Source organism: Crinia signifera, chromosome 7, assembly GCF_055691185.1.
Source record: "Crinia signifera chromosome 7, ASM5569118v1, whole genome shotgun sequence".
In the NCBI taxonomy this organism is placed as follows: Eukaryota; Metazoa; Chordata; class Amphibia; order Anura; family Myobatrachidae; genus Crinia; species Crinia signifera.
In genome coordinates, this window is record NC_139223.1 from 149,086,230 (window position 1) to 149,101,758 (window position 15,529).

The 15,529-nt window shown below is 43.0% G+C and overlaps 1 protein-coding gene across 5 annotated transcripts in view; it reads left to right on the forward strand.

The window, feature by feature from the left end:
• The window catches only part of KCNH7 (potassium voltage-gated channel subfamily H member 7), a 416,570-nt gene that overhangs the window by 366,925 nt on the left and 34,116 nt on the right, over positions 1-15,529 (forward strand). For 4 of the 5 annotated variants that reach the window (XM_083153933.1, XM_083153936.1, XM_083153935.1 and 1 more), the window contains 3 exons: positions 756-1,008; positions 6,426-6,631; positions 8,340-8,427. In XM_083153933.1, coding sequence (XP_083010059.1) covers positions 756-1,008; positions 6,426-6,631; positions 8,340-8,427 — 547 coding nt within the window. The remainder of the gene's footprint in view (positions 1-755; positions 1,009-6,425; positions 6,632-8,339; positions 8,428-15,529) is intronic. The other variant, XM_083153934.1, reaches the window with a different exon arrangement.

Sequence of the window (15,529 nt, forward strand, 5' to 3'; positions counted from 1 at the left end):
AACAACTCGCCCCAATACAAGGAGATCACACGCAGTAGCTTAATTTAACAAACAACCATTCTTTATCTCCATGCACACAAACCATGTGCACATCATCTATACAAGGAAGAAAGGAGGGATTGGTGGGGAGGGGCACTGGACCAAAGATGTAACGAAGGGATTGAAAATTGTTAATTAGCGATCCCTTTATTTCTAATACACCACAGGGCTCTGCCAACAGATCATGTTTTCAGGAGTACTTTAATTATGTACAGATGAGTTAATATGCATTGCTGGGTAAGTAATTTTACCACCTATTTCCACAGGCAGAAATCCTGAAAACATGACTTGCTGGTGGTACTTGAGGATTGGAGTTGCCAACCCCATTGTTCAGGAAAGCTGACTTAATTATTGCATCCTTGTATCTTGTTTGTCATTGTATTAAGCATCCAAGCTCTCCATTGTCAGCAGCGACAACAGCATCATTATCAGCTCAGGAAGATGAAGATGTCTATATATATATATATATATATATATATGTAAAGGAAACGTGCTCCGTGTACAGTAGTTATTTTATTTCATATTTATGACAATGTCATAACCGAGTGTCTACTGTACTTGTGAATGTTTGGGATTTTTGACGTAGATTCATATTGTACAGTACAGTATTTTATTCATAATAGTACTTTCAACTTTTGCATGCTGGATATATTACTATGAGATATCATTGAAAGAAACAGTTAAACTATTACTTTATTTGTTGTATTTGTTTCCAGGTACTAAAGGGATTTCCAGAATGCCTGCAAGCTGATATTTGTCTGCATCTCAATCAAACATTGCTACAGAACTGCAAGGCCTTCCAAGGAGCGAGTAAAGGCTGTCTTCGAGCTTTAGCCATGAAGTTTAAAACCACCCACTCCCCCCCTGGAGACACTCTTGTCCACTCAGGAGATGTGCTGACTGCATTGTACTTTTTGTCAAGGGGTTCTATTGAAATCCTTAAAGATGATATAGTCGTTGCAATTTTAGGTAAGTTTATTAAGTGTTGCATACATTTTCAGTATTTGATACTTTAACTATCTATCAATGCATACACATGTCTCAGAAACGAACCTAAGGTAATCATAGAAACAAATAATTTGATGGAAGATTAGAATCATTCGGCCCATCTAGTCCTTGTTTTAACCGTATTGTTACCCTCAAACCCTATTGATCCTTTTTTTTCTTTGTAAGGGTATCCTTATGTCTATCCCATGCATGTTTAACTTGTTCTACTGTCGTAGCCTCTACCACATCTGATGGGAGGCTATTCCATTTGTCCACTACCCTTTCCATGAAGTAATTTTTCCTCAGATTTCTCCTGAACCTCCCTCATAATTTTTATTGAGTTTTCGCAAGTTATTGAAACAGACAGGAGGTATATTGATTATGAATGACAACAGGTTCCATACATCTGAATTTCAGTCATAATTGAACATGCTTTGAGCTCTCTAATAGTACCGAAACTGATAATCTCAACGTTGTACTTGATAACAATGGTATAACCTCCTAAATTGACTTGACAATCAAAAATAATTTTTTTAGAGATTTTTAGAAAAGGGAGTGGTGGGAAAGGGAACAGGGGGAAGGGAAGATAAGACAAGGTAAATAATGTATACAAGAGTATTTCATTCTATACATTTTTAGGTCCAGAGGGTCTAGAATTGAGCTAGCAGAGTCAAGTAGCGATAATAACAGCCAGTGTTGTTTGGGGGTATTTTTTAAGGCCATGTACCATTTTAATTGCCTGTGTTTGTACCGTCTCTAGTGTATTTATATCCTTTTGGAGATATGGCCTCCACAACTGGACACATTATTCTAGATGAGGTCATACCAATGACTTATATAGTGGCATTACTACCTCTTTAATGCCACTGTATAGGTCATTGGTACAACCTCATGTAGAATACTGTGTCCAGATCTGGAGGCCATATCATCAAAAGGTTAGGAATACCTACAAAGGAGGGCAACTAAAAGAAGGGCTTGATAAATTGTGTTGACCTATTGCATTTATTAAATGTGTCCATAAAAGATAGGGCTAAGATATGGTTTGTTTTTTTCTTAAATTTTTTTGGCATTTAAAATGTTCCTTTTTGAGAGGCCTCATGCAATATAAATTTTTGCCAATTTCTTTGCAACTAATGTAAAATCTTTCTCCATAAGCATTTGTATCACACTATTAAATATGACTCAGTAATTTAAATATGAGATTTATCCGTCATAAATTATTCAATGATATAGATTTTAAACGTAACCTTACCACTTTCGAAGAAATATTTGGTTACTAAATAATACAACTGTATTCCATAATATGATTTAGACCAGTGGTCTCCAACCTTTTTTGCGGCGGGAGCTACTCGCGAAAAAATAAACCGCCTGAAGAGCTACCAAAAATAATAAAATGTAAAAAATCTGCATACTAACCAAAAAATGCCCTTTACACATTATGCCACACACTGTGATGCCCCTGGCACATTATGCCACACACCGCAATGCCCCAGACTCAATATGCCACACACTGCAATGTAAAATATGTCGCATACATACCTCCCAACATTGGAGGCAGAGGAGAAGGGACATGTGCGCGTGCCGAAGTTAGGGGGTTCACCTACTACCGTGGAACTCCTGCGAGGCTACATCCCCCATTTTTTCCGCTATGGGGGTAATGTCAGCGCTCTAAGAGCTGTAGCCACATGGGGTGCGGCCAATGAATATGGGGGTATGATACACATATATGCCCCCAATAGTGCCAGATACACATATGCCCCCAATAGTGCCAGATACACATATGCCCCCAATAGTGCCAGATACACATATGCCCCCAATAGTGCCAGATACACATATGCCCCCAATAGTGCCAGATACACATATGCTCCCACGGGGCCAGGTATGCCCCCACAGTGTCAGGTATGCCCCCAAAGTGTCAGGTACACACACACACACACACACACATGCACAAACAAACCCTCTGCCCTCAAATATCCAGCATATTTTACCAGAAAAAAAAAACCTGTGAGCCAGCAGATTTTAATTAACAGACCTGGCACGGTACATGCCCACACACCCTATGCCCTGAAATAGCCAGCATTAAAGATAGAAAAAAACATTGGGAACACACACACACAGCAAATGTAGCCAGCGGGGATCACACACACACACAGAGAAAATGTACCAGATCCGTGAAGGTGTTCAGAGGCGTTCACAGCTGGGTATAGAAGTCGGAGGCCCAGGGAGATGACCGCGGCGTCAACTGAGTTCAGGAGTGCGACTCCGGACGAAGTGCAGCTGCTGTAGCAGAAAGCGCGCCCAGTGACCTCTGGCTGCAAAGTGAGACCCACGTCGCCGTAGCAGCAGGAGGTCACTTTCTTACGCCGACAAGTGATACCGCACCACTCCGGCGGAGCAGCAGGAGGTCACTTTTCTGCGTTAATTGACCTCCTGCCGCCGAGCGAGGAGTGCAATTATGGCAGAGGAGCAGCGAGCTACCTGTTACTACACGGCGAGCTACGGGTTGGTGATCCCTGATTTAGACATTAAACTACAGTAAGAGGTGTTATGGTGCCTGCACACGGTGCAATTATTGTGTGCGATTTGATCTTTTTAGTTCAAATCACACCATGTTTATTTTCCATTGCGATGTGATGCGCACTCCTGTGTAATGAATATCGCAAGGCAAAATAGTATGTACATGCAGGTATTTTTGTACTACATGGCATGCTATTGTACTACGTATATACTATTGTAGTGTAGTCAAAATCTGGTGTAGTTCAAATGTCATGTAGTTCAAATCGCGCAGTGTGTACAGTCCAAATCACATAGCACACATTGTATAGGATTAAATCACACCTAGCGCACATCTCACCATGTGGGACTCATGGCCTGATTCAGTAAGGCTCACTAAGCAGGCTCGCATGGTGCCGATTCCCGTTGGTACAATGCGAGGGGATGTACGTGAACACATCCCCTCACATACGGCTGAAGGAAAGAGAAATCATTCCATGGTCTAAACGGAGTTTTATTTCCGTTGGAGTCCGCCAAAGATGGGGCAGCTCTGATGTCATGTGAGCAGGGGACGCCCAGCATTTTGATGGGGATGCCCATAAACTGCTGGGTGTTCCCCTGCAGCGGCCCCCAGCCCTCCCTCTCCACACCAATCGGCCTGACAAGTATGTAACTCGCCAAAGCCGTTCAGTGCCGGGGTTTGCACATGTGCAGAAATGCGCATGCACAAACCCGGACCATCGGGGTATTATACAAGGTTTTTTGGTACTTGTGACTTATCTGGGCGCCCGATGTTGAAATTGTATGCCAGTACCCTAAGCATGCGATTTGATGCGACTTGACACGATTTCCCTTGAAGAGAAAATCGCATTGCATTGTATGCTATTGTATTGCATGCGATGCGATTTGATGCGATTTGATGCAATTTTAATATGTACAGGCACCCAGATGCCTGTTTCATATGTGAAATGGCCCCCCAGACCCCATTTTTAATTGTATACCCACCCTGATGGCTAAATGACCCCCATTGTTAAAGCCACCCCACTATCAACGCCAACCCGAAGCGTGGCGCGCGCAGCGAGCCCGCGAGGGGCGGCGGTACGCGTCCTCTGACCTTTTCATACCCCCACTATCCACGTCGGCGTGGAGTTGATTTTATATAGTGTGGTGAGCCCGAAGCGTGGCGAGCGCAGCGAGCCTCGCGAGGGGACGTGGCTACCTTCACAGCTATACGCGTCCCCTCGCAGGCTTCACAGGTGTCCGCGTCCGCTCGCCACGCTTCGGGCACGGTGGCTCGCTGCGCTCGCCACACTATATAAAATCAACTCCACGCCGACGTGGATAGTGGGGGTATGAAAAGGTCGGAGGACGCGTATCGCTGCCCCTCGCGGGCTCGCTGCGCTCGCCACGCTTCAGGTTGGCGTTGATAGTGGGGTGGCGTTAACAATGGGGTCTGGGGGGCCATTTCACATATGAAACAGGCATCTGGGTGCCTTCACATATTAAAATCGCTGCAAATCGCGTCAAATCGCATCGCATGCAATCTGATTGTATGCAATGCGATTTGACGCGATTTTTAGGTGCGATGAAGAAAATCGGGCGGCCAGATAAGTCACAAATACCTATTTTTTTCTTTTGAAGATGGCCTGCCACTCATGGCCCTTTCCTTTGTGCATGCTCCCTCAGGGCTAAACTTTGGCTACCAGCCACTGGTGGCCGCCGCACGCTTCCTCTGAAACTGAGCCCGGGGAAGACCCTGCCTGCAGCTGTCGCTCTCACCTGCCCAGTAGTGGTTGTGCTGCGCTGATGTTTTTTCTCTGTGGGACAACAGTACAGCACCACTTTCTGCCTTGTCCAAGACCCAGGCGGCGGCAGGGGAGTTTTGCCAGGTGCCTCACCCGGCAAAATCAGCGTGGGGAGAACATGTCCTTATCAGCTGCGAGCGCCCTTTATCAGTAAGTGGCTCCCGGGTGTAACTGCTGCACCTGGGCCCATAACATGCATGTTCCGCTTCTAGACCTCCACCATGGTCTCCCCGGCAGGAGCAGCAATCACTAACAACAGAGTGCCACATAGACTAGAGCTAGCAGCGGGCACAGACAGGGGAGAAAGCCATCCACAGCACAGCCAGACCCTGTCCTCAAACCATATTGTGCGCAATAAAGGCGTTCTCAGGTTAAAGGAACGAGCGATGAATCACCTAGGATATGGTTCTATACAGTTAACCAAATAATAAAGCTTTTCTAGAACCATACCACACCACAACTAGCTGCCAGATTGGCATTAGGACACCTCTCAGGTATTTGCCAAGTGTGCCAGTTGTCTGTTTACTGTCTGACTCAAACAACTGATTCCTTATTCTGGTTTCTGGTGCTGTGTGGATATCCTGCATCTGGTACACCTGCATCCTAATAATCTTATTACTTTTGATATAGTATTTCTATGTTTCTGTCTTTGAAAACCTCTCTAAAAGTAACAGTTCCGTATAAAATGATAAATACTAGCAATATACTGTATGTGCAGCTTTTCAAAGATAACATTTTGTTTCTTTTAAAAGGTCCGCAGAGAGAGAATATAAAATTCAAGCTTTGGATGTTTACCTAACACACACATACACACACTTTTTATTGGTAGATTTTGCTGACGTAGATTTATTGTTGGCAAATCCCCTTTCTCTATATATTTAGACTCTGCCACCTGCTGGTCACATAGACGAAATAAGTGTTTTCCTATCCTTTTGGAGTTTGTCACAGTGTGCTTCCACCATGTTTCCTTTTGTTTGTTTCATTCATTATTTACTAAATCCCTGGGGATAGATTCTGTGAAATTATTAGGATGCTTTCTCAGGAATACCATATTTTATCTTCTTTTTTTTTTTTTTTAAATCATGTTTTTTCTCATCTCAGGTAAAAATGATATTTTCGGAGAGATGGTTCACCTTTATGCCAAGCCAGGAAAATCTAACGCTGATGTACGAGCCCTAACATATTGTGACCTACATAAAATCCAGCGGGAAGACCTTTTGGAAGTTTTGGACATGTACCCAGAATTTTCCGATCAATTTCTCACAAATCTAGAGCTGACTTTTAATTTAAGGGATGAAAGCGCAAAGGTTTGCAGTTTCACTATTCATGTTTTGATCTTATTTTATTATAATTATTAATAACAGTAGTAGTAATAATAATAATAATACTGGTGGAATCTATTTATACTTTTTCTTTTTAAAGGATGTATTTTTATTTTCCGTTTCCAGCAGAATGTAGCCACTGTTAATGTGAGGACATTATGCAAACACACAAAAAGAAACATTATGTACTGAACAACGAGTTATAGATGCAAATTCAAGACTATACAGAGGATGTATTCCTCCGATTAGAAAGGCAATAATAAACCTATATATGGCAAAGAAAACATATAAAGCAAAAAAATAAATGGGGGGGGGGGGGGTAGGATGGGGAGGGTCATAATCTGGTGCTTCAAAATAGGGATTATACTGTAAATACGAAATAAAGTAGAGCAGTGGTTCTCAAACTCTGTCCTCTGGACCCCACACAGTTCACGTTTTCCAGGTCACCCGACAGGTGCACTCATTACTTACTGACACATTTTAAAAGATCCACAGGTGGAGATGATTATTTCACTTGATTCTGTGAGGGGCAAAACATGCACTGTGTGGGGTCCTGAGGACCGACTTTGAGAACATGTGAGGTGGAGGGACTGAGCACTGATCAGATGCAAGGGTATGTGCCGAGATAGGTTCGTAAAAGCCAGGAACAATTAGAATCAGGGGGCTGTCTCAGCAAAGCAATGCACTGGTGCCCTACACACCCATTCCCAGGAACCAATTTAAAAATAAATTATAATATGACCTTACTGTGGTCCTGTGCCGTCTCTCCATGTGCTTCTATACAATGAATGGCTGTGAGCACTCTGATTGGTGGATAGCTCCAGCCACCCACCAATCAGTACGCTGATAGCCATTGACTGCCTGGGTACAGGCTGGGAGATAGGTAGAGAATGCTGATTGTATGACCACCGCCCAACCCTGCTCAAAGGCCCCTAGAAGTGTGGGCAGCTGCCCAGTTTGGCTAAACGTTAATATGGTTTTCACTGAGATACTCAACAAATGTTTGTCCATGTGGATAATTAGAGGAATATTTACAAGTTCTTCATTCATTTGAGCAAAAACATGGTAAATTCCAACCTCGTGTTTGGCCAAACAGCATAATTCATGGCAAAAGTCAGAATATCTAATAGATACTGCAGAAGACTTGTTGCATATAACCACCTGCCAAAAACCGCAACAACTGCAAATTCTGGTTTCACTTCAGTGTTTACCGATCCTAACATCCAGGGGGGGGAACATGGTGGAACTGAGTTCCACCACCTCTAATGGTGAGGTGGAACATTTTAACCTCCACATTGGCCCTGCACAGTAATTCTTACAGGAAAGTATTCTAGTTTCCAGGGGGATGCCAAAAACCCTACCTGGCCCTGTCTCTACCTAATGGGGGGAGGGGATGGGGTGGCATAAAGAAATGAGTCCCCCCACCACTGCATGACCACTTTATGCACTGCTGACATCCATGGCAATATAGAGGTATTATATGGCGAGAGCTGATGCAGGACAAGTTATTTGCTGTTCCACTGTGCTTTTAGGTTAAGCAGCTTTTATAATAAGCCATATACTGTATGTTCAAGACTTTAATTACAGTTCAATTAACATGCATACATTGTCTTTATTGTTGTAATAGCATGTTGGTCTGAGATAAGATATAGCTGTAGCTATGGGTAATAATGTGTATCTTTCATTAAACCAGGCTGCTCTCCTAAGAGCACAAGCAGATTCTGACTATGATGGAGAGAACTGCAAACTTCGGAGAAGGAAATTGTCTTTTAAAGATGGAGGTAATTGTGTTCTGTTATTGTGTAGAGGCTATTTTCAGGTTTACATATGGAGCGTTCTGTCTTACTTAATGGGTTTATGTTATCCAATTACATTTTATTATTTTTAGCTTTTGCTTACTCAGGAGATTATTTCTCTTCTTTTTTTATGGTTTTATGTGATTTAGAGGCTAGACTAAGTGTAATACTACAGTTCAGTGAGGTGTTCCTTATTCTGTGTCATTAAGGGGTGAATTTATGAAGCTTGGAGAAGTGTTATCTATCCCCATAAAGAACGTTATGAGCAAGGTGATAATGGTTCAGCCAATCAGCTCTTACCTGTCAATTTACATATTGTAGCTGATTGGCTGAACCATTATCACCTTGCTCATAACGTTCTTTATGGGGATAGATAACACTTCTCCAAGCTTCATAAATTCACCCCTAAGTGATTTAGTTGTTGTGAATTGTGACTGATATCACTGCCATGTCTGACCCACTGCCATTTCGTCTAAAACTTGGAGAGACTCAACAAACAGAACAATTTCTGTTGATAATTTCTGCTGCTGCTATTAAATGTATATCTTGTAAGATGTAGTACAGGTTGAGTATCCCTCATCCAAAATGCTCGAGGCCAGGAGTATTTTGGATAACGGATTATTCCGTATTTCAAAATATTTTTATAATTCAATGATGTATCTTGAGGTATCTTGCATTCTCATCACAAGGTTTCAAAACATGAAACAAAGTTTGTGTCCTATCTCAGGCACTGTCTTTGAATGCCAAGCAATCATTGTCTTGCACATATTTAGTGGCAGTTACATATCATGTCCTCAGTAGTGCCAGTTACAGATGTATCCAGTAGTGCCAGTTACATTTCATGTCCCCAGTATTGCTGTTACAGATGTATCCAGTAGTGCCAGTTACATATCATGTCCCCAGTAGGGCCAGTTACAGATGTATGCAGTAGTGCCAGTTACATTTCATGTCCCCAGTAGTGCTGTTACAGATGTATCCAGTAGCGCCAGTTACATATCATGTCCCCAGTAGTGCCAGTTACAGATGTATACAGTAGTGCCAGTTACATTTCATGTCCCCAGTAGTGCCAGTTACAGATATCCATAGGTGCCGATTTATGTTTTTGCTGGTGGGTGCTCAAGCCAAAAATATAGGGGAGTGGCTTCATGGGGAAGTAGTGCCAGTTACATATCATGTCCCCAGTAGTGCCAGTTACATATCATGTCCCCAGTAGTGCCAGTTACAGATGTATACAGTAGTGCCAGTTACATGTCATGTCCCCAATAGTGCTGTTACAGATGTATACAGTAGTGCCAGTTACATTTCATGTCCCCAGTAGTGCCAGTTACAGATGTATACAGTAGTGCCAGTTACATTTCATGTCCCCAGTAGTGCTGTTACAGATGTATCCAGTAGTGCCAGTTACATATCATGTCCCCAGTAGTGCCAGTTACAGATGTATACAGTAGTGCCAGTTACATTTCATGTCCCCAGTAGTGCCAGTTACAGATATCCATAGGTGCCGATTTATGTTTTTGCTGATGGGTGCTCAAGCCAAAAATATAGGGGAGTGGCTTCATGGGGAAGGGGCGTGACCACAAAATAATATCAATTTATTTTACGCAGCACAGATGTCTCCATTATTCAAATTACGGCACTAGAGTTACCCCCCCCCCCCCCGCCAGCGCATCACATCGTGAGCTGGCCAGAGGAGTCCCTTCAACCCCCTATATGTGGCTCTTCCCACTCATATTACTGTTTCCCCCAGACCACCCATCCATATATGCCTCGGCCTCCAAATGTGCCTATTCCCCCATATACATCCCGGACCCCACCATATGTGCCTCTGCCTTCCAAATGTGCTTCTTCTACCCCCCATATATGTTAATCACCCCCCCATATGTGCATTAGCCAACATATGGGAAAAGATAGAAAAGGCAGAGAGGTCAGATATGTGCATCTTTTCCCATATGTATAGCTATAGAAAGAAGCCAAATGTAGGGAAGCTGCGCTAACTAAGAGGCAGGTGACAGGTTGCTGCTTACCACAATTCTCACTGCCGTTTTGGATCCTGGATGTCGCAGATGATCTGATGCTGCATCCTAGGACGCAGCTCAGATCAGTAATGCAGCAAGCAGTGTAATGCCCCCTGCTGCATTACTATATTAGTGCTATCGCTGCTGCTTCTGCATAAGCAGCAGCGATAGCCTCTCCATTCGAGCTGCAAGAGGGAACAGGCTAAAAGGGGTCCAAAAGTTTTGGTATGCAGGGGAAAGGTTGAAGGCGGGCTACAATGTACTGCAGGGGGACAGGATTTGGGTTTCACTTGAAAGAGTGCAACCCAGTGTCTGGACACTGCATCAGGATTTAGGCTTCAGGGAGAACAGGATTCAGGCTGCAGAGGATGGAGGGATGCACTGTGCAATCCTTATCCCTACAGAGACCTATACCTTAGCTCAGCGGCGGCCGTTGAATGGACAGTGGAGCTGGAGACGCAGGGAAATGCTGCCCGTCTGCCGGGAACCACACTGAAGAGAAGACTCACTGGTGCTGTTCGGCGCTTCACAAGTAAATGCATTAAGCTGTTGGCCGGGTCTTGAGATCCGCCCGGCTCGCTATGTGACGTGCTGGCGTCAAACTGCGCTCCCCCCTCCCTCTCCCCCCGCCCTGCGCTGTACTGACTCAGGAGGAGTACAGCACAGGGCGGGGGAGAGGGAGGGGGGAGCGCGGTGTGACGCCAGCGCGTCACAATCGCAAGCAAAGCATCAATATGTGTGGGATGGCTGTGCGGCCATCCACCAGCTGACTCGGCGGGCCTGGTGGGTGCTTAAGATTTTCCGTGGGTGCTCAGGCCCCGGAGCACCCACGGAATCGGCGCCTATGCAGATATCTCCAGTAGTGCTGGTAAAGATGTCCCCAGTAGTGCCAGTTACAGATGTCCCCAGTAGTGCCAGTTACATATCATGTCCCCAGTAGGGCCAGTTACATATCATGTCCCCAGTAGGGCCAGTTACAGATGTATCCAGTAGTGCCAGTTACATATCATGTCCCCAGTAGTGCAAGTTACAGGTATCCTTAGTAGTGCTGGTACAGATGTCCCCAGTAGTATCAGTTACAGATGTCCCCCGTAATGGCAGTTACATATCATGTCCCCAGTAGTGCCAGTTACAGATGTCCCAAGTAGTGCCAGTTACAGATGTACACAGTAGTGGCAGTTACAGATCTCTTCAGTAGTGCCAGTTACAGATGTGTTCAGTAGTGCCAGTTACAGATGTCTGCAGTAGTGACAGTCACATATCATTTCCCCAGTAGTGTCAGTTACAGATGTCCCCAGTAGTGCTAGTTACAGATGTCCCCAGTAATGGCAGTTACATATCATGTCCCCAGTAGTGCCAGTTACAGATGTACACAGTAGTGGCAGTTACAGATCTCTTCAGTAGTGCCAGTTACAGATGTCTCCAGTAGTGCCAGTTACAGATGTCTGCAGTAGTGATAGTCACATATCATTTCCCCAGTAGTTTTAGTTACAGATGTCCCCAGTAGTGCCAGTTACAGATGTCTGCAGTAGTGACAGTTACAGATGTCCCCAGTAGTGCCAGTTACAGATGTCTGCAGTAGTGACAGTTACATATCATTTCCCCAGTAGTGTCAGTTACAGATGTCCCCAGTAGTGCTAGTTACATATAATTTCCCCAGTAGTGTCAGTTACAGATGTCCCCAGTAGTGCCAGTTACAGATGTCCCCAGTAGGTGTTAGTTACATATGTCCCCAGTAGTGCCAGTTACAGATGTCTGCAGTAGTGACAGTTACATATAATTTCCCCAGTAGTGCCAGTTACAGATGTCCCCAGTAGTGCCAGTTACAGATGTCCCCAGTAGTGACAGTTACAGATGTCTACAGTAGTGACAGTTACATATCATTTCCCCAGTAGTGTCAGTTACAGATGTCCCCAGTAGTGCTAGTTACATATCATTTCCCCAGTAGTGTCAGTTACAGATGTCCCCAGTAGTGCCAGTTACAGATGTCCCCAGTAGTGTCAGTTACATATGTCCCCAGTAGTACCAGTTACAGATGTCTGCAGTAGTGACAGTTACATATAATTTCCCCAGTAGTGCCAGTTACAGATGTCCCCAGTAGTGCCAGTTACAGATGTCCCCAGTAATGCTTTTAGCAAAAAAAAAAAGAAAATGTACATTCTGTAAAATATGGTTTTCTGAATAATTTGGATAACTGATATCTGGATAAGGGATACTGTATATACTGTACTCTATTCAGTGTCGGACTGGGGAAAGATAGGCCCATCAGGGGAATGCAATCGTAGGGTACCATGTAAATGATAGTAAATGCTTCTAGTGTATTCATGATAATGTGTCAAATTAATTACAGCAATGCACTGTAGACAATACACCATAGTCCTGTGCAGTGTAATGTACATATATATAATGTGTCATTCAAGTGTGTAGAGTGGAACATGATGCCCTACCCCAAAAATAAGCCCTATGGTGTTTTTTGGACTGAAAAATAAGACAGTGTCTTATTATCGGGGAAACACGGTAGTAAAGAATGGACAGTAATCTGTCATAGGGTACAACAGCACACAATGGGGCAGATGTATTAAGCCTGAGTAGATAAAGTGGAAGGTGATAATGCACCAGCCAATCAACTCCCAACTGTCATTTTTCAAATATGGTGGTGCGTTATCACCTTCCACTTTATCTCCACTTTATCTCTTCACAAGGCTTAATACATCTGCCCCAATGTATTCTTAGTTTTCCAGAAGTAAGTGATTCAGGCAGTGGTGCCAGGAGGGGGTGTGGATACTTGGGTTCAGGTCTGATTAAGGGACCCTGTGGGGCCCATGTTACCTGGCAACAGCAACTCTTCTCAACATAGCACCTACTGGGCTGCAGCATGGCCAGGGAGATACCTAAAGTACTATTTTTTCTCTATTGTATTCTAAGAGTGCATGGCCATTTTGCCCGTGTATAGGCCACGCCCCCTGAACAATACTGTCCCCAGAGTAAAAAAGTAACCGATTCACGGAAGACCCAACTCTGTTGAAAATTAGTTTTCTGGGATTCGTTCTGGGATCCAGGTTTGTCAAGAAGATTAAATCCAGGTCTCGGCTCCCGTAAGTCTAAGTTAATAGCACAGTAGTGATATAAGGAGTTTATCAGACTTGAGTAGGAAGATTGTTAAGTCAAATACAAAGGAAAAGAAAAAAGTTGTAAAGATCTACCTACTAAAGCTGGATACACACTATAAGATTATCTATTATGATCTTACTGGTGAGAACGAAAATCTGGCAATATCTGGGAACAAATTATAATCAACCATTTGCTCCCAAAAGTTGTCATTTGCATAAATTGTTTTTGTTTTTTTTAAAAAGGCTTTAACCAATTTGTCTAAATTACTATTATTGTTTGTTTTCCATGTTTGGGAGCAAACGGTCACTTGTCATTTGCTCCCAAAAATTATCTGATTTTCATTCCAACCATTCCAATCATTTATTCTGCTCTACCTATATCTTGGGAATGTGCAGCAAAAGCAATTTTGTACAGTCCAGCAATTTATGTCACCTCTCATTATCTTTTTCCATACATTGTACCAGTTCCATGACAGGTGACATGTGCCTACTGAGATAGGATTCCAGCACGTGTTGTGTCACATTACATAATCTTTTTTTTTTCACTTTTGACAGAGATGCTGAGAAAAGAGCTTAATTATCAACTTGCATGGATCCGTTACTGACCTTTCTATGGCGAATATAATGATACGATTTAGATAGAGTTTAGGTGGCATAGCCTGTGGGGGTTTGAGTATACTGGTAAAAGCCATGAATGTATATTAAGATGGAACAAGAACAAGGCATATGGAATTAATTAGTAACTGAACATTATTGTAGTATGCGAACACTTGTCTGGTTGTGTTTCTGCTGCACTGTTAATATTGTTGCAGCATTGTAGCTACTTTTAGTTCCTGTCTGGAACTGCTCCAGATATTTCTAGCCTGTGTCTTCTGAACTGATGAATATTTTTGAGGCTGATACTGGAAAATACAGTTGTCTTATATAGAAGAGCTACTAAGAGCATTCAGAATGTAAGTGTAAAGGTTTTCAAGAGCTCAGCTCAACAGAAAAGATTTTAAATAAAGTCCTACGGTATCGTCCTGCGCAAAATAAGATTTGCCGTTAGTGAGCCCATTGAAGAACATGCACATAGACTCTTTCTAGAATTGCTAATTGAGTCCTTGTATTCACATGTTCTGCCTGTAGTTCATGTTCTCGGTTACCATTCGCACAATATCATGTTGTCCGTTTGAACATATATTTTTTAACAATTTTTTTAACAATTTTTGAATTTGAACAGTAAACATTCTGTGTTCAAGTTCAACGTTTTTATGGGTAACATGGCTTCTCATTAGAATACAAATGCCAACTAAACCACTTCATTGGCAGAGAACTAACTCATTTCTTTATACTTTCAATGACAGAGAAGGAGATTTGATATCACTTTCAAACTGAGCTATAGCTGCCTTGGTAATATATAATATGACTTAGGAGGGATCTGTGATCTGCAGGGGTGGTATTTAGGAATATATGCAGAAGAGCATTTTGCCAAGACAGCAATACACCTTAGGAGCTTGCAAACTTCAAGCCAGAGGATGAATATTAGGACACCTTTAAAAAAATGTGCAGTCGCACATTTGATCACAATCCCATTACCTAGACTAAGAAGACCTTATCTTGGGCAATCTATCGGGGGCAAATATACACAGTAGAGCAGCTTCATAAACATAACAGTATGAGAACAACATTTAGAGCCAGATGTATCAAGCTTCACAAAGTGATCAAGTTAAGAGTGATAAACAGCCAACCAATCAGCTCCTACCTGCCATGCTACAGGCTGGGTTTGAAAAAGGACAGGTAGGAGCTACATGGCTGGCTGTTTATCACTCTCCACTTTACCACTTTTTGGAACTTGATACATCTGGCCCTTAGTCCCTTATGACTGGTCCCATATGATTATCTCAATAAAATGCCTAAGCATAAATATAAATCATATTCCCATTTGAGATGTGCAGGTATTTTATCTCCCGTTCTAGCCGT